The sequence below is a fragment of the Citrus sinensis genome, chromosome 6 (genome assembly GCF_022201045.2).
Source record: "Citrus sinensis cultivar Valencia sweet orange chromosome 6, DVS_A1.0, whole genome shotgun sequence".
NCBI lineage: Eukaryota > Viridiplantae > Streptophyta > Magnoliopsida > Sapindales > Rutaceae > Citrus > Citrus sinensis.
This window is the reverse complement of record NC_068561.1, coordinates 17,206,067-17,233,444: the sequence shown is the minus strand read 5'-3', so window position 1 is coordinate 17,233,444 and position 27,378 is coordinate 17,206,067. Positions and strand designations below refer to the sequence as shown.

Sequence of the window (27,378 nt, the reverse complement as noted above, 5' to 3'; positions counted from 1 at the left end):
AACTTCGGATCTCATTCTAATGAAGCAATATTTTTACATTGAGCTTCAACTCTTCGAGACTTAGATGCGGGTTGCTCATCTAGCTTAAGATCATCAACATCACATGGAACCTCACTTGATGACTGACCACTATCTTTTTCTTAAAAAATGCAAGAAGAGTTTTTTTAGGCTTTAATGACTGATTGTTTGACATTAATTAACACCTGAAAAATAAAGAAGTAAAAACATAAAAAAATTTTAAAAAAAAAGCAATCACCAATTAGTTTAATTAACAAATTAATAAAAGTATAGAATCATCAGCCCGTCACAATATCACATTCACACTATCCAAAAGGCAAACAATAAGTTTAATTGACAAATTATCATGATATATAATATACTATATTGAATTTATGGTCTCCATTTAACCTGAAATAATTTAATATTATACAATCAATTTTTCTAATCAAGTATAGTTGTGACCCCTATATAGTTCTTCTAATTGAGATAATTTAGTCTTTACTATCTTACAATTTATAAATATATTGTAAATGATTAAACAAAAAATAAATTTATTATCTAATTCTTACCAAGAAGAAAAATAAGAATTGAAGAAGCCAAGAGGGTGCACAGCTGTTATGGAATTTAGAACCTCGAAAAAGGGAATCTTTTTTTCTAATCTATTTATATGAATGGACGCTTTTTGTTCAATAAAGGGAATTCATTTTTTTTTAATTTATTCATACGAATGAGCCTAATGGCAAAGTTGTAAATAATGGAGTGGTACATCTGTAAATAAAAGTACAAAACCATGACAATTTTGTAAACTAGATAGCATATATTTTTGTAAATTTTCTAAAATTTTGGACGAGCTGTAGCCCGCATATATCCTCGCCACTGTCTATGGCCTACATTCATGAGGAGAGTCTTAACAACATTTCCACTATGTAAATACAAGTAGTTCTTTACGTGATACGTGATAAATAATATAAAAACGATCTTCCTAGAGCTTATTCTCTTAGGCTCTTTGAAAGGAGCTCTATGTTTGTCCATGGAGAGGCTGATTGGATTTTTGACAAGGAAGCTTATATGTAGCAGTGAGCTTATAAGTAGTTTTTACCTCTTAAAAAGATGAGGATCTAGAAAAATAGCGAGGAAAATGATCTCTTAAGGAGAGGTTGTGGACATAGTTGGATAAAGTTATGAGAGTTCTAAGAATGTAAGGAAAGAAGAGTTTTAGAGAATTGAGGGAGGTTATAGACCTCTGTTTTGCGAGGAATAAAGAACTCGAAAGGAAAAAAACTTAAAAGGGAAAAAGACCTTCAAGTAAGATTCAAGCTTGATTTATATAATAAGAGTTTGAAGACATCTTTAGGTCCTTTTAGACAAGTAATAGAATTTAGTTGGCCATGACCCTTGTTTTGTAAGGGCATTTGTATATTTTCCATTCGGAGTTCAAATATTTAGAGTCTTCTAGATTTCTCTTATGAGACACATGGTAATTTTCATTTAAGTATCTTTTTGACTCAAGGACTGTAAATCCCTCTCCACATGGTGAATTTTGATTTATCTTAACATTTGAAAAAAAAGTCATGCACCTCCTAAACTTCTTGACAGTGGCATGCCTATTTGTCCCCTCGGACCTTTGTTCCATAGGAGATTGACATGAAAATGTGAGGATAAGCTTGAGACGCAAGCTAAGTTTCACGTGTCCCTTATTCTAAGTTGGTGGTAATTCATTGGTGACTCTTGAGTTTTTTGTTGAGCTAGTTAGTTCTTGTTAAAGGCTCTATCACCTCTTTTATGGTCCCACTAGATGACCAGACCAGTTGAATTAAGGAAAGGAGAGGCAATTTCTGAGATGTAAGGCATCCTAAGTAAGCTCCCTTAATCTTCACTTTGTCTTAGGTATTCTTATCGGCACTTATATACTCTTTTACAGCCTACAATTCTTACAAATGTCTCCTTCCAATGGTTTCTAACTATCCTAATAATATATTGAACATCCTCTCTATCCTTTCCAGCTGCATCTCCTACACTAGCACGTGTCCTTTCATCATTGACCCAAAATTAACCATTAACAATACTCCCTCAATCTCTTTTAGTGAGGAATAAAGTAAAAGAGACTATTCTATCTGAGGCACGTTCTTTTATTTTCTGCTAGTCCACATGGCACTCTTAAATTAGTTTAATCAAATTTATCCACCAACAGCAGCATATTTATTTTTTAGCGCTTATTGCAACTTTCCAACAGGTCAATCATTATTGAAATTCTTCACTTTTAGCGTGCTTAACTACGAAGTTTGAAGTAAAGATTGTCATTTTTCTTTGAAAACCAATTGGTCCTCAAAGAATGGATATTAAACCATTTAACTTCATCCGTCCATAGTTCTAAGGAATAATAATTCAAATAGAGATTTAAATGTTTAGTATCTTGGCATCCATCTCATTATTATTTTATTATACTAATCCATTCTACTATAGTAAGGTACATTTGCTTGAATTTTATCCGAGCATGCAAAATTTCAAAACCATGCGTTTTGGTTATTTTGAAATTTTAAAAATCTAAACAAAATTTAAGCAGTCCTACTTAAACATTTTTGGTAAGGAGTGATGTAACTTTTAAGTCACAGTTACTGTGGAAAAAAAATTATTATGAAATAAAAATTGATAGTTTATAGTAAATATGATTTCTAAATAATAATTTTGGTAAAATGATAAATATATAATAGATTTTTCATTATATAATAGCTAATTTGGGGTAGTTGCACTACCATACCTACATTTTAGGAGAAAATTTTCTCTTACAATCGGACTGTGGGGTAGCTGCATTGCAGCCTAAGTGTGGGATGAAATCAACTTAGTTTTCAAATCTTAACAACTAGTATTTACTAAATATTTTAATACTGTAATTTTTAAAATATATTTACTTAACCTTAATACCAGTCAAGGCATTAAGAAAATGGCTTTTTCTGTATTTTTATTTGTAATAGAGGTGGAGATTTTAAATGTCGTATTCTATCGTTATTATTTGCTATAAAATGTCACATTAAAGTTAAGGAAAAATATTAGTATTCCTAAGTAACGTGCCAAGCATATAATACTTCTCAAACCCACGTATTACTAAATATATATGTAGATCCAAATACTTTTCAAACACCTTAAATCAAATTCAACCACACTTCGTTTAAGGTTATAAGGTTATGGGCTTTATGGTCGTGTACGGATCGCACTAGCCACTTGTCATCACTAAACGAGAACTAATAGACGCCAAACCTCGTGCAGGGACAACATCATTCCGCTCCTGGCGCACGACAACGTATCCAACCAAACAAACACCGCCGAGTCATCATTTACCGCATCGCCCTCGCGGTGTCCTTCTGTCCTTTACTTCCACGCCGATACGCACCCGTATCACGCAGACAGACGCACAAACACATGATACAAGTAAGAGAAATGAGAATCAAATGAATTAAATGAAATGATTCCACCGAGTAGCTCCTCTCTATCGCATCTCGCCTCAACAAAACCCTAACCAAAACGCAACGTAAAGTATAATCCATTCTCTCTCTCGCTCTCTCAATTTCCCTCGCAGTTTCACTTGGTATATCTTCGCCTCTGTCGCTCTCGAATATTCTTAATTAAGTTAAATATTTGTCTGTTTATTTAAATATCTAGACGTAAAAAACTTTTATTAGTTTTGATTGGAATTACTGTTTATTGATGAAATGGAGATGAATGTGAACAGTTCAGAGCTCTATATGCTTCCTTGCAAGAGAGCGGGTGGTGGAGAGGCTGTGGTACTAGAAGTAGCAGGACCAATCCGTTCACCGGAAGCTTCGATTAAAAAACATAAAATTACCGATTTGCCCCCAATCGCTTCGGCGACTACCGCCACTACAGCTGCTAACACGGGGAACGTCAGGAGTGCTGAAAAATCCGCCGCTAGTAACAGTAACAATAGCAACGGCGCTGATTCGTCGATCATGGGACTTGGTAACGGAAATCCGTCTGATATTGATGAGGATCTCCACAGCCGCCAGCTAGCTGTGTATGGTCGCGAGACCATGAGGAGGCTATTCGCCTCAAATATCTTAATATCCGGAATGCAAGGCCTTGGTGCCGAGATTGGTACGTGAAACTCGTAAAACGCTGTAGTTTTTAATATGAAATGTTTTTGTATTATGTTTTTATGTTATTAATTTTTAGGGGATTTATGCTTGTTGCAGCAAAGAATCTTATTCTCGCTGGTGTTAAGTCTGTGACCTTGCATGATGAGGGAGTTGTGGAGTTGTGGGATTTGTCTAGCAATTTCATTTTCTCGGAAGATGATGTTGGGAAGAATCGAGCTCTTGCCTCTATTCAGAAGTTGCAAGAACTGAATAACGCTGTGGCCATTTCGGCTTTGACAACTGAATTGACTAAGGAGACACTCTCTGATTTCCAGGTAATGCTTTCATATGCTTTGTAAAAGCTGATGCATCATTTTTGAATTACAGAATTGTTTGTTGATGGTTATTTATTTGTCCCTTTTTTTTGGGGGTGACATTATGTGTTAAAGTAGAGTCAGTGTGTTTATTGTCATCTTTGGAATGTTTTGAAATTAATTTTAGCTATGATTTTGTAAACTTTTGTGTTATAATGATTTTTAGTATTTTGGCTTCTCATCAACAAAATCAATATGAAAATTTACTGATCTACTATGGTAGCGTTGGTAATTCTGTAGATGAAGACATTAGGTGCTAGAACCTTTAAACCAGAGGACCATAACTTATGTGCTAAATGGTGTCCACCATGCATTTCAGTGCTGCCTGTTTTCATTGTTCTTTGAGTAGCGGCTGGAATTATAAGTTGCAAGGGTAAGAAAGGATTTTATGTTCTTCCTTCAGTAATCTTATATGATTAATGGCTGGACTTCTGTTGTATATCCAGTTCAGGATTTTTCGTTCCTTCAGTAATTTTACTTTCTTCAATGGTTCTGCATTCTGTACTTTTTCATTTTGATCCTGTCTAACTATAGTGAAAAATGTTCATGTCTTTTTATGCTTTTATTCTATAATCTTGCTTTATTTATTAGTATTTGAGTTTATGAAATTTTCATTTGAATTGTATTCTTCAGGCTGTAGTCTTTACTGATATCAGCTTAGAGAAAGCGGTTGAATTTGATGATTACTGCCATAATCATCAGCCTCCAATTGCATTTATCAAATCTGAAGTGAGGGGTCTTTTTGGTAACATTTTCTGTGACTTTGGCCCTGAGTTCACAGTTTTCGATGTTGATGGGGAGGAACCACATACTGGTATAATCGCATCCATCAGTAATGACAACCCTCCCCTTATTTCCTGTGTTGATGATGAGAGAATTGAGTTTCAGGATGGGGATTTGGTTGTGTTTTCTGAAGTCCATGGGATGACCGAATTAAATGATGGGAAACCAAGGAAGGTTAAGAATGCTAGACCCTACTCGTTCTCTATTGATGAGGACACCACTAATTATTCTGCATATGAGAAAGGTGGTATTGTCACACAGGTGAAACAACCCAAGATAATAAATTTTAAGCCTCTGCGAGAAGCATTGAAAGATCCTGGGGATTTCCTTTTAAGTGACTTCTCCAAGTTTGATCGTCCACCAGTCCTGCACTTGGCCTTCCAGGCACTGGATAAGTCCATCCAAGAGTTAGGACGCTTCCCTGTTGCAGGGTCAGAGGAGGATGCTCAGAAAATCATCTCTCTGTTCACTAACATCAATGACAACTTAGCAGATGGAAGGGTTGAAGAAATTGACCACAAACTGCTTCGTCATTTTGCATTTGGTGCGAGGGCTGTACTAAATCCCATGGCTGCCATGTTTGGTGGTATTGTTGGACAGGAAGTTGTGAAGGCTTGCTCTGGAAAGTTTCATCCTCTCTTACAGGTTGGTATTCTTGGTCAGGACTTTGTTCTGTATGGAATGGCTGCTTGATATGGTCATGTTGCATGAATTTTGTTTTTCGGAGTTAATTGTTCAACTGTTTTGCCCATATCCATTTTGTTATATTTGAGATTGCTTATGTTTAGAGCTCTATTGACTTGAGTATTAAATTTTTTTGTGGACAGTTTTTCTACTTCGATTCTGTTGAGTCACTTCCCTCGGAACCCTTGGATCCCAGGGACTTGCAGCCCTTAAACAGTCGTTATGATGCACAGATTTCAGTGTTTGGCTCCAAGCTCCAGAAAAAGTTGGAGGAAGCTAAAGTGTTTGTTGTAGGGTCTGGTGCTCTGGGGTGTGAGTTCTTAAAAAATCTAGCATTAATGGGGGTTTCTTGTGGTAACCAAGGGAAGTTGACAATTACAGATGATGATGTCATTGAGAAGAGCAACCTTAGCAGGCAATTTCTGTTCCGGGATTGGAACATTGGGCAGGCTAAATCCTCAGTTGCTGCTTCTGCAGCTGCTTTGATAAATCCTCATCTAAATACTGAAGCCTTGCAGATCCGTGCAAACCCAGAGACTGAGAATGTGTTTAATGATACATTCTGGGAGAATCTGAACGTTGTTGTCAATGCTCTGGATAATGTCAATGCCAGGCTTTACATTGACCAGAGGTGCTTATATTTCCAAAAGCCACTTTTGGAGTCAGGAACTCTAGGTGCCAAGTGCAATACTCAGATGGTCATTCCGCACTTGACTGAAAATTATGGTGCGTCACGAGACCCACCTGAAAAACAAGCTCCCATGTGCACAGTTCATTCATTCCCACACAACATTGATCACTGCCTGACTTGGGCTCGGTCTGAGTTTGAGGGTTTGCTTGAGAAGACACCAGCAGAAGTAAATGCCTATCTGACTAGTCCCACTGAGTACGCATCTGCAATGAAGAATGCTGGTGATGCTCAGGCCAGGGACAACTTGGACCGCGTCCTTGAATGCCTTGATAAGGAGAGATGTGAAACATTCCAAGACTGTATCACCTGGGCCCGTCTAAGGTACCATGTTTAGTTATTGATTGCATGTTTTTTAAGTTGCACTCTATCTTGATCTTTTCTTAATTCAGCTTCTGATCTTTTGCTATTAACTAAACCAGGTTTGAAGACTACTTTGCTGACCGTGTGAAGCAATTGACATTTACTTTTCCTGAGAATGCTACAACCAGCAACGGGACACCCTTCTGGTCAGCCCCCAAGCGTTTCCCCCGCCCTTTGCAGTTCTCAGTTGATGATCTCAGTCACCTTCAATTTTTGATGGCAGCATCAATATTACGAGCTGAAACATATGGCATTCCTATCCCTGATTGGGTCAAGTCACCCGTAAAGCTAGCTGATGCTGTTAACAAAGTGATAGTCCCTGATTTCCAGCCCAAGGAAAATGTAAAGATTGAGACAGATGAGAAAGCCACAAGTATGTCCACTGGATCAATTGATGATGCTGTAGTAATCAATGAGTTGCTCCAAAAGTTAGAAAAATGCCAGAAGCAGCTGCCAACAGGTTACAAGATGAACCCAATCCAGTTTGAAAAGGTTAATGTTATTTGGTTTTTATTATATTTTATATGCAATATATTGTAATGCTATCATCCAGTTTTTGTTCTGTTTCTTACACCAAACTAGGAGGTCTTGGGCTGCAGTGTTGTTGTCAATCTGTAAGAACCTTTTGATGTAGTTTTGCTTGTTGGTGTCGGAGAGAACCTATGCCTCCTAAATGACTACTGTGCACTAGTTCTTGTTTGGTTTTATATATATTTAAACACATAAAACTTTCTTTTTTTTGGGGGGGGGGGGGGGGGGGGGGGGGGGGAAGGACTCATATAAAGGTTTGGTTCTTAAGAATTGGGTGCAAAGCTCTTCCCCTTCATTACAGATGAGTTTAGCAGTAACACTAGGTTTATTTATAGATTATGTTTGAGGGCGGGTCGGTTTGTTTTGGAGGACCTAAGCTATTGGAGTTTAATATTCTTCATTACAACATTGTGTTCTCTTTCTCGTACTGAGCTTGATGGTTTATGAAGTACCCGGGGAGGGTGATCCATAGTCTGGAAAATTTCACTATTGAGCTTGGTGGACTTGATCATTAACACCTTTTGAAAAATAAGTTCAATTATGTCCAAAAGAAGGAAATTGACTTGTTTCATGTGGATGTTTGGTGGTTTCTGATATATAGGATATCTATACTTGATAATCATCATTCCACTGTTCAGGCCTCATAACCTGTCATTGAGTTTCTTTTTCTTTAAATAAATATTTGCTGATTTATAGTCTAGTTTCTAGTTTCTTACTTGTATTGGATATATATCTGATTTTGCAGGATGATGATACAAACTTTCACATGGACTTAATAGCTGGCCTTGCAAACATGAGGGCAAGGAACTATGGCATCCCTGAAGTTGACAAGCTCAAGGCCAAGTTCATTGCAGGGAGGATTATCCCAGCAATCGCAACCTCTACTGCCATGGCAACTGGTCTTGTGTGCTTGGAGCTTTATAAGGTTCTAGATGGTGGGCACAAACTGGAAGACTACCGAAATACCTTTGCCAATCTGGCCCTCCCTCTGTTCTCGATGGCTGAGCCAGTTCCACCTAAGGTGTTCAAGCATCAGGATATGAGCTGGACTGTGTGGGACCGGTGGATTTTGCGGGACAACCCTACACTAAGACAACTTCTTCAGTGGTTGCAGGACAAGGGCTTGAATGCTTACAGCATCTCCTATGGGAGTTGCTTGCTTTTTAACAGCATGTTTCCGAGGCACAAAGAAAGGATGGACAAGAAGGTGGTGGATCTGGTTAGGGATGTGGCCAAGGCAGAACTGCCTCCATATCGACAACATTTTGATGTGGTAGTCGCATGCGTGGATGAAGATGACAATGATATTGATATTCCTCAAATCTCAATTTACTTTAGTTAGGTGTTTCCGTCTAGTTAATTAGTTGACATTTATTGGTAGGATGAAAAATGAATGATATGCTTTGTGAACATGAGCAGATGTACTGGATTTGTTATGGTGACTAAATATTCTCCTATCAATCAGTAGCTTATTCAGTTCCATTAGAGTAGAATGTTTGAGTTGTTTATGATTCGAGTCAGGGCATGTGCTGAATTTTCAGTCTTGATCTTTCTGTGATGCATGATTATTGTGAATTCAAGCGACGGGGAGGGCTACTGTTACAGAGTAGCATTTACGAAGTCAAATTAGAGAGAATAGACAGATGATAAATGTCTGAAAGCTGAAGTTGCAGGTAAATATCTTGTCCTTTTCCAGATTAATAGAAATATTTCTTTTAGACTCTTGGTTCTGGTTGTTATTAATTCTCAACAGTTAATAATTTTTAAATGGAAAATTACCGGAGGTAAATTATTGGGATATCTTCTATTGAGGTGTTGTCTTTAGGGCGTATAAAATGGTAGCACAATTTTGAGATGCTAGTTAATCAATGTTAAAAGGGATCACACGCTAAGATCCAACTAAAATGTGAATTCTTGGACAGATCATGTTCAGTTCTTGGTGAAATAACAACACTGGGGCCTTGAAGGACTGCTTTTTTCAGAATTCAGGATGTCTATCGTCAATCTATTGATTTAATCAAATTTTCTTGCACAATAACAACATAATTAATCTGTACATCATAAAGAAAGGGCACGGTGTGCATGCCATACATATGTACTCTCAGAATTTCATTTTTCCCTCCACCCAATCATATAGCTTTAACTTCTCCAAGCAGAGACTCTCACTAGTGGTGTTCCTCTCCACTCAAGAATAATTTCATTCTTACTCTGTCCTCCAATTGTCACTTCATATGAGCTTTCCCCTTTCATCAATTCTTTGGCTTCCATCAAAAAACCTTTACTCACTTCACATTTCTCCAATCCAAATCCTGCCTGAAGATGATACCCTTGCCTTATTTCCTCCCATTTTTGCAACCAACCATGGGAGGAGATGTAAGGTGCCACAAAAAGACACTCCATGGCCATTCTTGCTCCTGCAAGTTGTGTCGGAAAACTTGTTTTCATTGATTCTAAAACAGCTTGGTAATGCTCCAGATACCCTTCAAAAAATGACCCAAAACCTGAACTGCCAATCACTTTCTCACAAGCATCTCCATCTCCTAAAGTTACAATACCTCGGCTTCTGCATAACATTTCCTTGGCAACTTGTAGAAACTCTATAACATGCTTTCTGCTTCTGCTTCTTCCCATGTGCGGAAGCTCTACAATGCAGTTAAACACCGACCATTCTTTGCTGCAACCTTTTTTCTTCCTCTTCATCTCCCACACCAATTCCTCAAAATCCATCTCCTCCACCTTCAACTTTAGGCCAAAATCTCTTGCATAATCACATAGTTGCTTTCTTGTCTCCTCAAAACTCCATTGCCTTGGTACACGAGCAAATTCACTATCCTCTATCTTTACCGATGTCAATCTCAGTGTTCTATTTTGTCGCGCCATGGCCTCAATCATTGAAGGCCACTGAATCCCTTCTCCCATGTCAAAGTCCACTATGTGTACGTGCTCAGCATCATCCGGTATAGACTCAAGGATTGCAGAGTTTGCCGCGAAGTGAGCAAACCTTCCATATGGGAAAATTTGGTAAAATGCCTTGAAGGCCGCCTCAAAGTTTTTTCTTGATTCTTGCATCAAATAATCCCCTTTCTTTTCAAAGTCGGGGGATAAGTTGTATGCAAGGCGCTCCAAGATTTCACCTGCTGGACTAGCTTTATCGCTTAAGCATCTGATGATCACGTCCGCGAGCTCTCTCTGCTCCTTCTCTACAGCTTCTCCATAAGCCTGGAGAAGATGCAGAACCCCCAATTGATTATCAATTTCCATATCTTCTCCCAGGAAAGTCACCGTTGAGTCCATTGAAGCCTCGCTTGATTTCGTTGGTGTACTAGGAGAAGAAACTTGTGAAAGAAGGCTTAAACTTCCCTCGCTATTATCAAAACTTGTGCCAAAATCTTTGACTTTGTCACTAAAAACAGACTCGAAATTTCCCAATTCCATGGAAAATTCATTCATCATGGCTTGTAATTCATCATCACAAGGTGGAAATGGGGTCATTTCATTAGAAAACAGGTAAGAAAGATTCGATGTCAATGAATAATCTGAGGTATCATCGTCAAAGTTGAAATCACAGGTTCCCAATTCATCATCAAGAGTTGAATTGATGACTGTGTGAAACGGCCAAGAGGGCTGAAGAAACTCTTGTTGCGTCATGTTTAATTTGATGATGATGCTGAAAGAGTAACTAAGAAAGGGAATTAATGAGAATTTTGTTTGGGTTGAATTGTGATGACGAACACCCTTTACCAGTATTTATACGAAGGAAAAAATGAATATAAAAATGAATCATATTTAATTATGAGAAGCTACCGATCACCATCACCCTACTTTCATAGAGTTTTAATCAACCTAAGGTTCCCTGGTAAGCCCTCTTGCTGTTTCTTGGCAGGTTCTTGAAGATAGGGACGTTTGCATGTAAATTTCGTAAAAATATTTTTTTAATAGAGAAATTAGTTATATAACTTTTCATATCAATTCACTGTAATTACCTTTTCTGTATTTTAATGAAGGACCGGAATTCTCATTATATATATATATATATAGTGAGAGTTTCCTAATTTACGTTGGAAAATTTTAATATATGTATATAGGCTGTGCATTGATTGGTTCTTCAGTATCCCAGGGGAGAGAAATTAATCCTCTGCATAAAACGACGCCTGGCCGTTCTACCATATGAAAACAAAATAGACCTCTACGTGAAGGGGCATCGAATGTATCTAAATTATTTTTTAGCTTCTAATGAAGGACAAGCATATACATACAATAAAATATTATCCAAGGTTGCATGAAAACTTCATAAACACTACACTTAAATTGATAAGGTCAAATCATTATTATTTTCTTTTACATTTAATGTTTTTACGTCCCTTTTGAAATGTTTGATTGAATACCAAACACAATTATCTATTTTTATATAGGAATATATAAATATAATAATGATTTGATTAATTAAATTAATGTGGGTGGTGTAAATGTTCCTCTCATATTTATGAGAGTAGATATCTAAGTTGTGTTATGGTAGATTTCGTCTAAAGATGATCCTAGTAAATATTTGAGGTGAATATAAGTATGTATGTATGTGTGTGTATATGTATTAGGCGTAGTACATGAGTATTAAATTAATTAAAATTAGAATCTAATTTAATAATATGTTTATTTTTCTTTTAAAAAAATAGGAATAAGCAAAGGGCAAAACCATCAATTTACATGTCTATGACCAAGTCTGTTAGGTTTTAATGGTGTATTCTAATGGGTGCAATTTGATGACTTGCAGAAAGAATGGGTTCAAATTGATGAATGTTGATGAACATGGGGACAGGTTGAAATTATTCATTATTGTTGTTGTTGTTATTATAATTATAATAACGATGATGATGTTACGTCAATCTCTAGTAAAAATATTAATTTTCATATGTAAGAAAAAAGAAAAACAAATACATTATTATGATTTATAAATATAATAAATTAATGAAAAAATGACATCTAAGTTAAAATTAAAATGGACAACGATCCTCTCTTAGTGTTTTTTTCTCTCCTATTCTCTCCTAGTGAAAGAAATGGCCACTATTGAATTTTAAATTTTGATATTTGACAATCAAGCCATCTTTTTTTCAAATCAGGATCCTCTCATGATCTAATCTTCATCTGAGCAAATTCTGTTAATATGATTGGTGGTTAATAAATAAATAAAAACAGTTAAATCATAATCATGTACTAGCACTAAAACATAGGTGTCATAAGATCTGTAAAAGATTAGGAGTGCTTAGATCAGGAAAGGATCCTAATCCCCTTTTTTCACTTTATTTAATTTAAGACATTTTTTTTCTGTAGATTTGAAAGACTAGGAAAAAAAGAAGTAGAAGAGGATCCTAATCCTAAAAAATAAATATAAAACAAAATAAATCACTTCTAAAATTTTTACAAGTAATTTTGGACACAACATTTTGGAATAAAATTTTTATAAATATTCTTAATCTCTTTGGTAAATTTAGCATTAAGGAAATGAAAATTGAAGTCAATATTATAAACTATAGGTAAATATTCACTAACCATCTGAAGTTTCATAGTTTATAAAAAATATACAAATATTTTTTTTTTTCTTTTGTAGTTATCCACCTAAAATTTATAAAGACTGCCAATTAATTACTTTTCCGCCAGAAAAGATGGATGATATTATAGGAGTAATTTAGTTAATTAACAAAATCACAATTTGTTACAGGATTTTCAGTTTTTTTTTTGGGGGGGGGGGGGGGGGTAATGATCCAAATACTCCATTATTCATTCACTTCGAGCCCCAATTTGCATGAAGAAGAAACTCGCTTCCACTATCCAATCCCGACATTATTTTCACCAAAGTCCTTCTATTTTTTACTGCGAAACAAACTTTGAATGTTGAATATTTGTTGATTCGATTTTGATGGGGCAATTTTGGGGTTTTCAAAATCGAAGTGTGATATAAAATGAAACCGAGGGAAAAGAAACAAAGAAAAAAAATGAATGATGTGTGTTTGTTGAAGTTAATTGATAAGAATGGGTAAGAAATTGAAGCAATTTGAGAAAGAATCGAATGGCTCTAGGTTCGGTTCGGTGAGGGGTACTTTTGGCCTTTTGGGGTGTTTTCAAAATTGAATTGAAACTCTGAATGATGTATGGAAAAGTATTTGGTGAAGTCAATTTGATGAGAAGAAGTATGAAATTAAAGCAATTTGAGAGAGGATCGAGCAGCTACGGTGAGGACTGAGGACTTAGAATTATTCTTTTTATTTTATTTTGTCTTCATGTTGGTGACAAAGGATTTGTTATAAAGCCTCCAAATTTAAGGACGGAAAGGATAATGGAGAAAAATAGTTTTATTTTTTATTGTACAAAGTCACAAATGCCTTATCTTAAAGTCAAAATAGTTATCGTACTGATATTCAGTTAAGTACTCTAATGTTATTTAAAAAAAAATGTGGAGCATTGATACGTTTTATAAACTTTAGGTAAATAACTACAAAAGAATAAAATTAATTGTGAATTTTTAATCAGGAAAATTATTTTTGCACCACTTTTATTTTATCGTATGTACATCTAACTACCACAAAACTTTAACATGTTTTTTGCACTACCTTTGTTTTTAAATTTGTATCAATCGACCACTTTAACACTAAAATAACAATTTTACCCCGAAATAAATTAAAAAAACTATTTTATTCAACAAAATTTTGAAAAAAAAAAATTAAAAAAATTATGACTATAAGAACATCTCTAAATTCAACAAAACAAATAAATATCAAAATCTAAGATGATAATCTTTAAATGAAATTATAAAAAATTCACATCTTGTAATCATAATTTTTTGTAATTATAATTTCATTTAATTTTTGTAATTAAATTAAGTATAGGGAAGTTGTAAAAAAATTAACCTGAAGAGAAAAGCTCCCTATAATTATTGTAAACTTTCCTATAATTAATATTAAGAAACTTCCCTATACAAATTAAATGAAATTATAATTACAATAAATTAACATGATAATTATAAAAAAAAATAACATGTTGGATTTGAGATTTGTTTATTTTGTCAAATTTAGAGGTATTTTTGTAATTATAATTTTTTTATTTTTCAACAATTTATAAAATAAAATGGTCTTTTAATTTATTTAAGGGTAAAATAATTATTTTTAGTGTCAAAGTATTTGATTGATACACGCTTAAAAACAAAAGGTAGTGTAAAGAACATGTCAAAATTTTATAGTAATTAGATATATATATATATATGTTATTGGAAAGTAAACCTTTCATTGCTTTACAACATATCAATTACAGAATGGATTTCTGCTGGTATTAAGTCTAACCAGACAACACTAATTTTTCCTTTTAAGCCAAATTTGGTTATATTATGAGGCATGAGCATTACAGGTTTTGCGAACATGTTGGATTGTACATGGCAGAAAATATTATATTTAAAGTACAATTGTTTGAGCAAAATTCTATAAAAGGGTGATAAAAACATACTGCAAAACATCGTTTTGAGTTTTTAATTTCGAACCACATTTTGTGCACAATTTTTGTTGCTTTTTTGTCGAGGTTTGGTTCGCTTTGCATATTGCATACCACGAGCTGTGAAAAAATAGAGACTGACACACGAAAGCCAATAATTTGGGACTACTTAACTAATTGATGCAATTTACAAATTATTTTTTTTTTTGTCTTTTGTTGTTCTTTTTCACAAATTATGAAAGTGATTATAGATACTATTTGGATAATGATTTGCCATCATATCCGAATCTTTTTAAAAGCTTTGCTGTCATTAGACCCAATAAATATCCTCTATGATTTGTCTAATTACTTGCATTATAGCATAGTTTATTTCAATTAATATTAGATTATAGAAATCCATTAGAACATAGTTTATATATATAATATAGTTCTTTCGTGGGACGTATTTCTAATTGTAGAATAAAATAAAATTCGAATGTTAAAAAAAAAATGTATATTGAACCGATTCATTTAGAAGTCTGCTTTATATCCTCTTAGAGATTTTTTTTTTTTTTTTTCAATTTTCCTTATATGGATAATGCTAAAATATTGCCCCTCATTGAGTATTCGTATTCTCTCACTTGAGCGGCCGAATAATATCTTAAATATAAAATTGGCTGGAATCCTGACAAAAACAATAGGCTTTGAAATTAAAACATACATGAATGACCTGCATGATTTTGATAATAGATTCCGTATTAGCGGCCGTTAATTAATCGAATTTGTATCAAGTAGCTAACCTTGAATATTTTTTAATTAATCAAAGACCTTCTTCTAGCTAACCCACTGAAGGGTGATAAATTTTGAATTAATGTGAAAGGTAAATTAATACACTGCATGAGAATTGATGTGATATATAATCACATGGAATCCAGACACGTAAAGAAAATTGAAGTGTGGACGTCTCTTCCATCAATTAGACAATTACCGTAAGAATTCTGTTAAATTGTCAGCAAGTACCCAGAAAAGATTATTATTGTCATCACTATTTATTATTTATTTTTATCAATTTTTTTTTTTGTCCTTAAACGATAGCTGACTTAGTCAAGATTTAATTTTTTGTGAAAGAATTAAGACTTAATTAAGACTGACGGTCATTGTGGTAATTCCTTCCTACATTGGAGGCCACAAAATGGGATCTAATTCTTGATCTCCCTCCCTCAACACATAATATATCATACGTTTTAATTGTATTAATTTAAAATAATATAGGCATAGATTGTACACGTCTTGTTTGCATTATCATGAACAGATAAGGATGAAGAAAATAATAAAGATTTCGTGGAGAATTAATTGTTATGATTACAAGTACACGTTTAAGGTTCTGTCGCTTCTCTTGCTTGCCTTTCGAGTTTGCATTTTCAGCCTCTCTTTGACGGCTTTTAAGATTGAATGGCTAAATTGTAAGAAGATGATTAGTTCCATGTATTTTTGTTTATTCTAATTACATCTATCAGGAAGGTAATACTATCGCAGATATTTTGGTCAACACGGACGTCGATTGTGCTAATTCTTATTATGTTTAAATTAGCACCATTTAGAGGGGGGGAAAAAAAAGAATAGTAGATTAATTATCCTTTGCATGCAAAACTCAAAAGTTTAAATTATTAGGTATAGATTTAATTTTAGTATGAAGATAGATCTACGAAACTTTCTCATATGTAAGTTTAAACTAGATCATCCAAAAGTTGTTTAAGCTAGCTATTTGGTGATCAGGACTGAAACGTTACAATATCAATCCAACGTGACATAACAATGAAACATTTTATTAACAATTATCACGAACTGTTACTTGAAGTTTACACCTCATACTCGAGACCCTTTAATTTCTATGCGGACCAGATTATTTCAAGTACATACAAACATGTATCCGGTAAAAATACGGAGCCCATTTTCTTATTGTTCTTCATGAACTTACATGACTATAATATATGAGTTGGCAATCTAGGGGTGGCAAATTGGGTCAAGATTCATTCAATTCGATTCGATGTGAATTAAGTGGGTCTGTATTTAAAAAAATTAATTCGTTTAATAAATAGGTGAACTGATTTTATTTGCTAATTAAATGAATCAAATTAGGGTTTGAGGATATTGATTCATTTATTCGTTTAGAATTTGTTTAATAAATGAGTTATAAATGAATCAAATACGATCCGTTCGTTTAAAATTCATTTATTATTCATTTAATTAAATTACATATTTTCCTTAAATATGTATGAAATTTTTTTAAAAGTTTGAATGCTAATATAGTAATTATAAATAATAATAAGTTTGTATTTTATACGATGCTCAATTTGTGATCTTTTTAGCTTTTATTTTGCTTGATTTTTATTTTACTAATTATATTTTTTTAAATGAATTAATATTTAATTCAATTTTTCATGGATATGTTATAGGAAAAACGAATAGTAAACGAATCTAAATTCGAATGCACTATAAAGTTGTGTGATTTAATAACAATAAAATTTGATTCTATTAAACTATACGGCTTAAAAGCATGTCCACGTAAAAAAAAAAAAAAAAGACAGTATACTAAAAAAAGATTCCACACACACTACAGAGAGGCTCCAAGTGCGAAGAATACAATACAATATACAATATTATGAGCTTATCATATGGCAATAATTTTATTTATTTACTTAATTATTTCGCATACCGCCATTTGTGCCGGATTTTAATTTTATGAGAGATTCTTTTTTCTGCATGGTTTCGTAGCCATGCAAGAAAAGAACATTAGGTCAGTCAACAAATCAAATAAAATTAAGATTCCAGTTATCCATACGATTCGCTTTAGCTTGATATGGACTAATTAATTTCAACTAATAATATTAATTAATTACAGTCCCATTATCATGACACCTGAAATTCTTTGCTAAAAGGTTAAGGACTACAAATATCTCCAATTCTGGATATTATTGGGCACGTCCAGTTAATTAATTAGAAGACAAATTGTTCTGGTCATAAAGATTATTAACTGAAAATGGTGTTAAGTTGCGTTAAGTTTTCAACTTAATTTGAATAGCTTGTCTTTGTATTGTATAATTTGGTCATAATTTTTTCAATTAAGATAATGATTAATTAAGTGACTAAACCTATTGTAATATGCATGTGTAGGGTTCTTATCACACATGGATGATACTCATTTTTACCCTTTATTTCAATTTATTAATTAGTTGGTAATTAAGATCAATCGAAACAGCCAAATCACGGATCAAAGTGTCAACTTTACGTAGCATAGTTTGCATGAAAATTGAAATACCTTTTACCTACCCTTCAAATTAACAGAAGGAACGAATTCATTGGAAGTAATTAACACTAACAAACAATAGATATCAAATACTCATAATTTAAAGGCAATGATGGGAGTTTTGCCTTGAAGCTTAAGAAAATTTTCACAGAAAGTGCCAAGAATTCGTCTGGAATTAATTTTATTCCCTTGAAAATATCTAAATAAGTTTTTGGCTTTCGTTGTTCATCCAATTGCATATAAGATCATCTCCAAGTTCTTAAAGCTCAGTAAAAAATTTCAAGCCATCTTCAACACATTTGAAAATGATACAATTAGACCCATTTGATTTATCTTTATCTTTAGATGAATTTATTAGCAGTTATGGGGTAGCCATGGATGATTTAATGAATCAATTTGATTCATTCTCTCCTCCTTTAACCTCATGCAATGACTCCCTTGAAACTTCACATGCAAATTTCGATTACTTGCCCGATGGCGTCAAGAATTTTCCTGTCCATGTCAATGAAGTCCCGTTTCATGATGAGTTCCCTATGGATTGTTCATCATTTGATTTGGAGGACTTGAGAGATTTGTTTAAGGTTGACGTTTCAGCTACCCTAGTTTTACCAAGAGAAGAAATGAAGATTGATAACGAGCTCAGTGCGAGACATCTAGCCAAGGCTTACGCTGAGGCCATGGAAGCCGAAAAGAAAGAAATAGCTAAGGTGATTGCAAGGCGCATCAATGAGAAATTTTGTCCCATTGGTGATGTTCGAGAACGCCTTTTGTATCATTCATTTCAGCCCCTGAACAAGCAAGCTGAAAATAATTACCTTCACCAAGAGGCTTCCAAGGTGTTCGATGAAGCATTTGAAGCGATTTATCGAATGATTCCTAATGGAACGTTTGCTCATTTTAGAGCCAACATGGCAATTCTTGAGGCCTTGCCTTATGATGCTGAGGTTTTACATGTAGTTGATTTTGATATGGGTGATGGTGTTCAATGGCCTTCAATGATCACGGCTATTGCCCAACAACAAAGTTTGCTACATCAACATGGTGTTATTTCTCAACAAATGAAATTAAAATTAACATCTATCAAGTGGGAGGAAGATTATGAGCGTGAATCTTCACAATGGAGATTCGAGGAGACGAAGAACCGGTTTCATGATTGTGCATATTCTCATGGACTAAAGTTGAAAGTGAAGGAGATTCAGTTGCAAGATTTGGTGACGGAGGTAAAGAAAATGAAGAAAAATAGTGGAGGCAAAAGAGAATGGGTGGCCTTTAATTGCATGCATGGACTTCCTCATATGGGGAGAAGGAGAAGTAAAACACATGTTATGCAATTTCTAAATATGGCTAGAGATTATTTAGCCTATTGTGCCAATAGCAAAACTAGTAAAAATAGAGGGATTATTACTTTTGGTGACGGAGAAAATTGGGGGAAAATAAGAAATCTATCTTGTTTTGGATCATTCTTTGAAAGTTTCATGGATCATTACCAAGCTTTGTTAGAATCAATTGAATGGAATTTCCCGAAAGGGCTAGCACAAGCAAGAATAGCAATGGAGTGTCTATTTGTGGCACCATTTGTGGACTCTCTTGCTTTGTTAGAAGAGTGGAAGGAAATTAAAGAATTTGGTGATTTTCAAAGCGGATTTGGTTCATTGCAAGGGGTCGGATTTAGCAATGAAAGCTTAATGGAAGCCAAAGTAATGGTGAGTGAAGGGGCAAGTTTGTATAGTGTGAGGATAGAAGGAGAGTATGAAAACGAAATGGTGTTGGAATGGAGAGGATCTCCCTTAGTCAGAGTTTATGCATGGAGATGATGATGCATTGACATGTACACAGTACACTCATTAATTAATTTGTATCTCGTTCCTCTCGCTCGTTAATACATTAAAAAAATAAAAAGAATGAATAAAGAATTCATAAAGAAATGGGTGCGTGCAGAGGAAAATCCAACCTTATCTCCAGCCTACTTTCCTTTCTCCCTCGCGCTCCTCTCTCACGCAAATCACCATCACCTCCTCGCGCAAATCACTCAACTGGTCACGACCTCTCCTCCCTCTCCAGCCAGCAACCGGTCATGGCCTCCTCCCTCTCCGGCCAGCAACCAGTAACTGCTCACGGCCTCCTCCCTCTCCAATCAGCAACCAGCAACTGCTCATGGCCTCTCCTCCCTCTCCAGCCAGCATCCAGCAACTGCTCAAAGCCTCCTCCCTTTCCAGCCAGCCTTTCATGGCAAGCAACACTGTTTCCTCCTCTCTCTTGGCTCTCTCGGCAAACATTAAGTGAGCGGTGGCTTTTTTCAGCTTGTTCTTTTTCTTTTAATTTTCTGTTATGTGAAAGATCTGGCACGTATTGTGGAATTTAAACTTGTTCAGTTGGTGGGTGTCGTTGGAATTGTTCTTTTTCACTCTGCTTTTCTGTTATGTGAAATATCTGGCACGTCTTGTGGAATTTAAGATTGTTTTTTTGGTGGGTCTCGTTGGAATTTAAGCTTCTGAAATTGTTTTGGAATGTAATGGGAAGTTTGAATCTATTGTTAATTTGTTGGGTTTTTTTTTCCGCATTCCATGTGCTTGTTAAAAGTCTTATCTTTGCTGCTTGTGATTAACTTCCAGGATGCATGCTTGCTGTAATTTTTGCTCTCTTTTTAACTTCCAGGATTGCATGCTTGCTGTAATTTTAACTTCCAAGATGTCATCTAGTACAAATGAAACTCGAAATTCATTGCAAATATGTAACGAATGCGGTGAGCAAATGGAGTTGTTTACGTCATGTACTACAAAGAATCCAAATCGCAAATTTTGGAAATATAGAGGATGTAAGAACTTTGAATGGGCAGAAGACCGTAAATCCTGTGAAGAGAAAATTGATTTGTTAGTGGAGGAAGTTAAAAAGTTGGCATTGGAGATTGAATGCTTGTCTGTTAAGTTTTAATTATGTGAAGCGCAGAGGGGATTGTTTAATGATGAACTTCGAAGAAGACAAACACTATGTTATGTTTTCATTATAATACTTGTAATTATTTTACTATGTTTATATTGAAGATTTTTTTTTAAAGTTCTTTTAATTTGTACTATGATTTGGTTATAAATTGTTCTAATTTGGTGATACATTCATAATTAGCCACCAAAAGAAAAGCCCGTCAAAATATTGTTATAATTTCAATCTTCAAGTCCGCTTTGAGCTTGCATTCTTTGCTTTAAATCCTGAGTTAAATGTTGTGGCTCCATGGAAGGAATGCTATTGAATATGCTACAAAGCACAACGTGCCTGTTCCTGTAACAAAAAAATCCATATACAGTAGAGACCGGAATTTATGGCACTTGAGCCATGAGGTGACTATCATATGATAGATCTTCATTCATAATGTCATTGATTGAAAACGATTGTGCAGTCTTTTATACTTGTGGCATTGAATGGGGACATCTTGGAAGATCCATAAAATGAGCCGAAAAAAGAAATGTACATGATATATGTTGATCCAGAAGGTGCACCTAACATCTCTAGTTCATTATGTACATGCAAGCCATGGAATGATAGTGAAAATACTTGTAAACATTAACACAAATCTAAGTGAAATGACAGTGAAAATAATCGAAACAAGTTCAAGTCAAACATCAATTTGTCGTCTCAAGCCAAATCTAGCTGAAATAATAGTGAAAATAATCAAAACAAATACAAGTCAAACATCAATTGCGGCAATTGTTGTCTTCATTACATTGTTGATGTAACAATTGTTGAAAATTTCCACTTGCAGATCCTTCATACGTCATCGAAGGAAAAGAATAATGCGACTGCAAAGCATACAGTGGGACAAGCATGATAGCCATGCCTTAAATAGCCACGTAAATGTCTCCGTATATATCCTCGTGATAATCAATCCGCATCATAACAAAATAGATTGCCCATGATGATTAACTCCGACAAAAGGGGCAAACGGCATATCATACTTGTTTGTAAGATACGTGGTGTCAAATGTGACAACGTCCCCAAAATATTTATAAGCTACCATGCTCCTCGGATCTGCCCAAAATACATTCTTCAATCGATCCTGCTCATCCAAGTCAATGCTAAAAAAAAAACACATCGCATTCTGCTTGTTTTTTCTCGAAGTACTTTAAAATTGTCATAGCATCTCCTTCTCTAAGATGTAATCGTCTTGCTTTATCAATAAGATTTATACAATCTTTTTCTAAAAATGACACATTTTCACGCCCACCAGCTTCGACAACAATAGAATTAAAATTTTGGACAATGTTAATTCCCGCAGAATCATTCATTTCAATTCGTTTTTTTACACTTGCACTAATTCTATGGTTACAAGGGAAATATCTTTCTTTGTCCGGACTCAATCCATGATCATGCTGAAGGTTTAAAGTTCGAAGAATCCATTTTCCCTCTTCATTTACACAACCTCCGATTTTAGATTCACAACCAGTTTTCACAACAGGTTTCAGCTTCAGCAAATTAGTAGATCTACTATCTGCTTTGCCGCTACGGCCACATGCAAAGGTCGCATATTTTACAGTCTTGTCGCTTCTTTTCTTACTAGTTAGTTTCTTCACGGGAAACCCTTCTTGTCTACCGTATGCTTTGTAAAACTCAAACATTTCCTCATAACCATCAAATAACATACCAAGAGTTGGCTCAAATTTTTCCAGTCGCACATCTTCAATTGCACGCTCATTTTCAAAATTTTCCATTCCTACAAAATAATTAACATTTATATTCAGTTTTTAAAAAATTAAATTTACAAAATTTCTAAACCAAATAGAATTGAAATAAAACAAAATTCATAACATAAACCACAACAACTCCAGAAGCAGAATCATTTTCAAAATTGACATATGACAGTGCATGCAGAAATAGATAGCCAAAAATAAAGTATCCTTGTGAAACAGAAAATTTACGGAGCATTAACTGCTAATGTTGTCACTTGATAAACACACAAACTTATAGAAACACCAAAGTTGAACAAGCTCAGCAACTTAGCATATTACATTGCTTAAATTCCAACGAGACCCACCAAAAGAACAAGCTTAAATTCCACAATACGTTCCAGATCTTTCACATAACAGAAAGTTAAAAGAAAAAGAACAAGCTGAAAAAATCCACCGCTCAGTTAATGTTTGCCGAGAGAGAGGGGGAAACAGTGCTGCTTGTTGTGAAAGGCTGGCTAGAGAGGGAGGAGGCCGTGAGCAGTTGCTAGTTGCTGGCTGGAGAGGGAAGAGGCCGTGACCAATTGTTGGCTGGAGAGGGAGGAGGTCGTGACCGGTTGCTGGCTGGAGAGGGAAGCCTTGAACATTTGCTTTGGTTGGAGAGGGAGGTTGTGAATAGTTACTAAGTTGAGAAGATGGTGATTTGCGTGATTTGTGTGAGAGAGGAAAGTGAAAGCCTGCGTGAGGAAAGTGAAAGCCTGCTAGATTTCACGCGCCATTTCTTTATTCAATTTTTTTTTAATGTTTTAACGAGCAAGAGGAATGAGAGGCGAAACGGCCGTAACTACTGTCGTTTCTCTCGTCATTCTCTCGTCCCTCTCACTACCTAGTAGCACTCTATCTTTTAATATTGGACAATTTAGTCACCATAATTTTCAGATGGGCCAAGGCCCAACCTATCTTCCGTTAACCAAATGGTGCGCCTGGAAGTCAGTGTGTGTCGGGTGAGCATCTCGACGTAGGAGAATTTTGGTTGAGTCACAAAAGGGACCAATCATGCTAATTCAATTATTCAAACAAAAGAAAAAGATTGGTACGTGGTAGATGGATAGATAGATACTTGATTGGTGCTGATTAAATTAATCTACCTCGCATTAATAAGAAAAAGGAAAAAGGAAAGAGGAAAAAGGATTATTTTGGGTATCAATAATATCTTTTCTTATTTAAGCACATGGATTCATTCAATCGTATATATTAGTCTTCTGTAAAGACTTTTTCAACTTGCAAAATTGTTAGTAGAGTTGCGTATGATGCATGCATAGCAATCTTAGCAAGCGGGTCAATAAACAAAGAAAAAATCAACAGAACGTTCTCATATCTCATATCTCCCTTCGCAACACGGCAAATTTAGTAACTAGTTACTCTTAGATTCCCATTTTCATGGACTGGCTTGCTTTCTCTGAAGACTGTCACGCGCATGATGATTGACTATAGTTTCAAGTCTCATTTGTGTTGCTTAGAACCCCATAACACTTCAACTAGTTGTATTAACTCGTTTCATTAACTTTGAGGTACAAAAAAATTTCTTTTAGTTTGTTGTTTAATATGAGACGAACGTACCGCATCATTTGTGAATCCAAGACGTATAGTGCATTTTAATGCAGGTGTTTTCATTTTAAAATTCGACCAATTTGATGATGATGATGATGAAAGAGAAATATCCAAACATGTAACATAATTTTACTCATTAATGATTCTGTGAGGACCGAACGTGGTTAGGGAAATCTGCTTAACCAAACCTTAACTCTAAAATGCATGATTTGACTTGGACAACTTCAAGTCTTCAAGTCCTTTATTGTTGTGCCGTCGTCATTAATTCTTACGCATTTCTGATCTTATGATCATTTATAAAATCATGAACCCCTCTTGTGCTTTGGACTCAACACAAAATCTTCACTTTTCTCTAAATTACCCTCATGGCCTTAACAGTTTCATTCGCTTTGCGTCTCTTCTTCTTTCCTGTAATTGCTGCACTTTCCCAGCAAAAAGAAGAATTCATCTTCAATGGATTCAATGAAACTAAAACAAACCAAGGTCTGATTACTAGAGAAAGAGCTTCTATTCTCAAACCCTCTGGTGCACTCAGACTCACTGACAATGCACATAACGTTATAGGCCATGCCTTCTATAATAAACCAATTCAAATGCTTGATAAAAGTACTTCTTTGTCATCAAAACCAAATGCTTCTTCTTTCAGCACATGTTTTGTGTTTCAAATAGTGACTCCAAATTCAGGCCAAGGAGGCTTTGGCCTTGCCTTCACAGTGTCTCCTCAACCAAGCTTTCCCGGCGGCAAAGCTGAGCATTACTTGGGTATTTTAAACTCAACCAACGATCACAAGCCCTCAAACCATTTGTTTGCTATTGAGTTTGATACTGTTAATGGTTACAATGAAACCTCAGACTCTCAAGGAAACCACGTCGGCATCAATGTCAATAGCATGAAATCGATAAAATTAGAGCCTGCTGCTTATTATGAAAACGGCACAAAGGAGGATTTCACCTTGGAGAGTGGCGATCCTGTCCAGGCTTGGATAGATTATGATGGAGTGAATAGACTTGTGAACGTAACAATATGTCCTATGAATAAGAAAAATAAGCTCTCATTTCATTTTGGGAAACCATCACAGCCCCTACTGTCTCTTCCCCTCGACTTATCGCCTGCGTTCCAAGAAACCATGTATGTTGGCTTCTCAGCATCTACGGGTAGAAAAGTAAGCTCTCATTTCATTTTGGGATGGAGTTTTTCAATGAATGGAGCAGCCCCTTCTCTCAATCTTTCGCAGCTTCCATCTCTGCCAATAGAAAGAAGCTCATCTAATTCTTTTAGTCTCCAAATCAAGATTCTTATTGCCGCGTTATCTACTGTGGCTGTAATTTTGTTGGGTACGTTACTCATCTTTAAACTATATAGAAGGATAGCACAGTTCGAGATTCTTGAAGATTGGGAGCTGGATTGTCCTCACAGATTCAGATACAGTGATCTTTACACAGCTACTAAAGGTTTCAAACAGAGTGAAGTGATAGGAACTGGTGGCTTTGGTGAAGTTTACAAAGGGGTTTTGCCTACAAGTGCTACTGAAGTTGCGGTGAAGAAAATCTCGCGTAATTCAATTCAAGGAATGAGAGAATTCGCTGCAGAAATTGAAAGCTTGGGACGGTTAAGGCACAAGCATTTGGTTAATCTCCAGGGCTGGTGCAAGCGAAAACGCGATCTGCTTTTAGTCTATGATTACATCCCAAACGGAAGCCTTGATTCTCTGCTCTTTGATAACGAAAACTTTGTGTTAAGCTGGGAACAGAGGTTCAATATCATCAAAGGGATAGCAGCTGGGCTGTTATATTTGCATGAAGAGTGGGAGCAGGTTGTGATTCATCGCGACGTGAAGTCTGGCAACGTGCTAATAGATGCTGATATGAATGCAAGGCTTGGGGACTTTGGCCTTGCCAGGCTCTTTGATCATGGCAAAATTTCACACACAACAAATGTTGTGGGCACCATTGGGTACATAGCACCCGAATTAGCCCGCACAGGCAAGGCTTCTTGCAGCACCGATGTGTTTGCATATGGGGTTTTGCTTCTTGAAATTGCAACAGGGAGACGACCTATTGATTCAGATCACTTCATTTTGGTCGATTGGGTGCTGGAGTTTCAACATTTAGGTCAAGTTCTTGATGTTGTTGATCCAAATTTGGGGTCAAGTTATGTTGTTGAAGAGATGGAGTTGGTTTTGCAATTGGGTTTGCTGTGCTCACATCAGAAAGCTGAAGCTAGGCCTACAATGAGACAAGTATTGAGGTACCTCAATGGGGATGAATTGCTTCCAATAATTGATAATTGGAGCTCTCTTGATTCTCAAAGGTCTGAAATGAACTCAAGATATTTGGAAATAATTTCTACTGACAATATCACAACATCACAGCTTTCATCATCCTTTGGTGTCATCTCTTCTAATTCTATTGAAGCTGGTAGGTAATTGTACATGTCTTTGATTATTTCTTTTTCTATTTTCTTTGTTGTTGATTAGAAATTGCATAAGTCTAGTTGCATTAAAAGCAACTTGTTACTTTTTAGTCACTACAAACTTTTTTTTTTTCAATGTTGTTCTGCTTCTTATTTCTTAAAATATTTCACATGAAAAAAAAAAAACTCTAATAAATGGCAATAGAAGCTAATAAATTTTTTAAATGTTGTTTAAAATTTAATATAATCCATTTAAATTGAGAAGGGGACTACGGTGCCCATCGGTACCAACAACCCTTTGGAGATTTTAACAAATTGTATCAATTTAAACATTAAAAATCCTACTTGATAGATTTAATTGGATAATTGAAGTGGTATTGTTCTTTGCAATAATATACTTAAATTGATTTCTCAACTGATATGGTA

The 27,378-nt window shown here is 35.3% G+C and overlaps 5 protein-coding genes across 7 annotated transcripts; 3 read left to right on the top strand and 2 right to left on the bottom strand.

Moving 5' to 3' along the window:
• The first annotated feature begins 3,354 nt into the window (after window positions 1–3,354).
• Window positions 3,355–9,007, top strand: LOC102624699 (ubiquitin-activating enzyme E1 1-like). 3 transcript variants are annotated; one of them, XM_006481032.4, is made up of 7 exons: window positions 3,355–3,526; window positions 3,728–4,110; window positions 4,209–4,426; window positions 5,099–5,893; window positions 6,076–6,944; window positions 7,043–7,475; window positions 8,260–9,007. In XM_006481032.4, exons 2-7 carry the CDS (start codon window positions 3,741–3,743, stop codon window positions 8,854–8,856), a joined length of 3,282 nt encoding a protein of 1,093 aa, XP_006481095.1. In that variant the 5' UTR covers window positions 3,355–3,526; window positions 3,728–3,740; the 3' UTR covers window positions 8,857–9,007. The 3 variants fall into 3 exon arrangements, with proteins under 3 accessions (XP_006481095.1, XP_006481096.1, XP_006481094.1); XM_006481033.4 differs by having other exon boundaries at window positions 3,355–3,531; XM_006481031.4 differs by having other exon boundaries at window positions 3,355–3,583.
• A 500-nt stretch (window positions 9,008–9,507) lies between these two features.
• LOC102624418 (protein NODULATION SIGNALING PATHWAY 2-like) lies at window positions 9,508–11,285 on the bottom strand. Its single transcript, XM_006481030.4, has one exon. The coding sequence runs from the start codon at window positions 11,160–11,162 to the stop codon at window positions 9,654–9,656; it is 1,509 nt and encodes a 502-aa protein (XP_006481093.1). The 5' UTR covers window positions 11,163–11,285; the 3' UTR covers window positions 9,508–9,653.
• A 7,362-nt stretch (window positions 11,286–18,647) lies between these two features.
• On the top strand, window positions 18,648–20,087 carry LOC102616691 (protein NODULATION SIGNALING PATHWAY 2-like). The gene has a single exon (XM_006481353.1). It carries the CDS (start codon window positions 18,648–18,650, stop codon window positions 20,085–20,087), a length of 1,440 nt encoding a protein of 479 aa, XP_006481416.1.
• A 1,344-nt stretch (window positions 20,088–21,431) lies between these two features.
• LOC107177436 (protein FAR1-RELATED SEQUENCE 5-like) lies at window positions 21,432–22,973 on the bottom strand. Its single transcript, XM_015531209.1, has 2 exons — window positions 22,387–22,973; window positions 21,432–21,546 (listed from the first exon to the last, which is right to left on the bottom strand). Exons 1-2 carry the CDS (start codon window positions 22,971–22,973, stop codon window positions 21,432–21,434), a joined length of 702 nt encoding a protein of 233 aa, XP_015386695.1.
• A 1,815-nt stretch (window positions 22,974–24,788) lies between these two features.
• LOC102624129 (lectin-domain containing receptor kinase VI.3-like) lies at window positions 24,789–27,177 on the top strand. Its single transcript, XM_006481029.4, has one exon. The coding sequence runs from the start codon at window positions 24,905–24,907 to the stop codon at window positions 26,963–26,965; it is 2,061 nt and encodes a 686-aa protein (XP_006481092.1). The 5' UTR covers window positions 24,789–24,904; the 3' UTR covers window positions 26,966–27,177.
• Window positions 27,178–27,378: the final 201 nt, after the last annotated feature.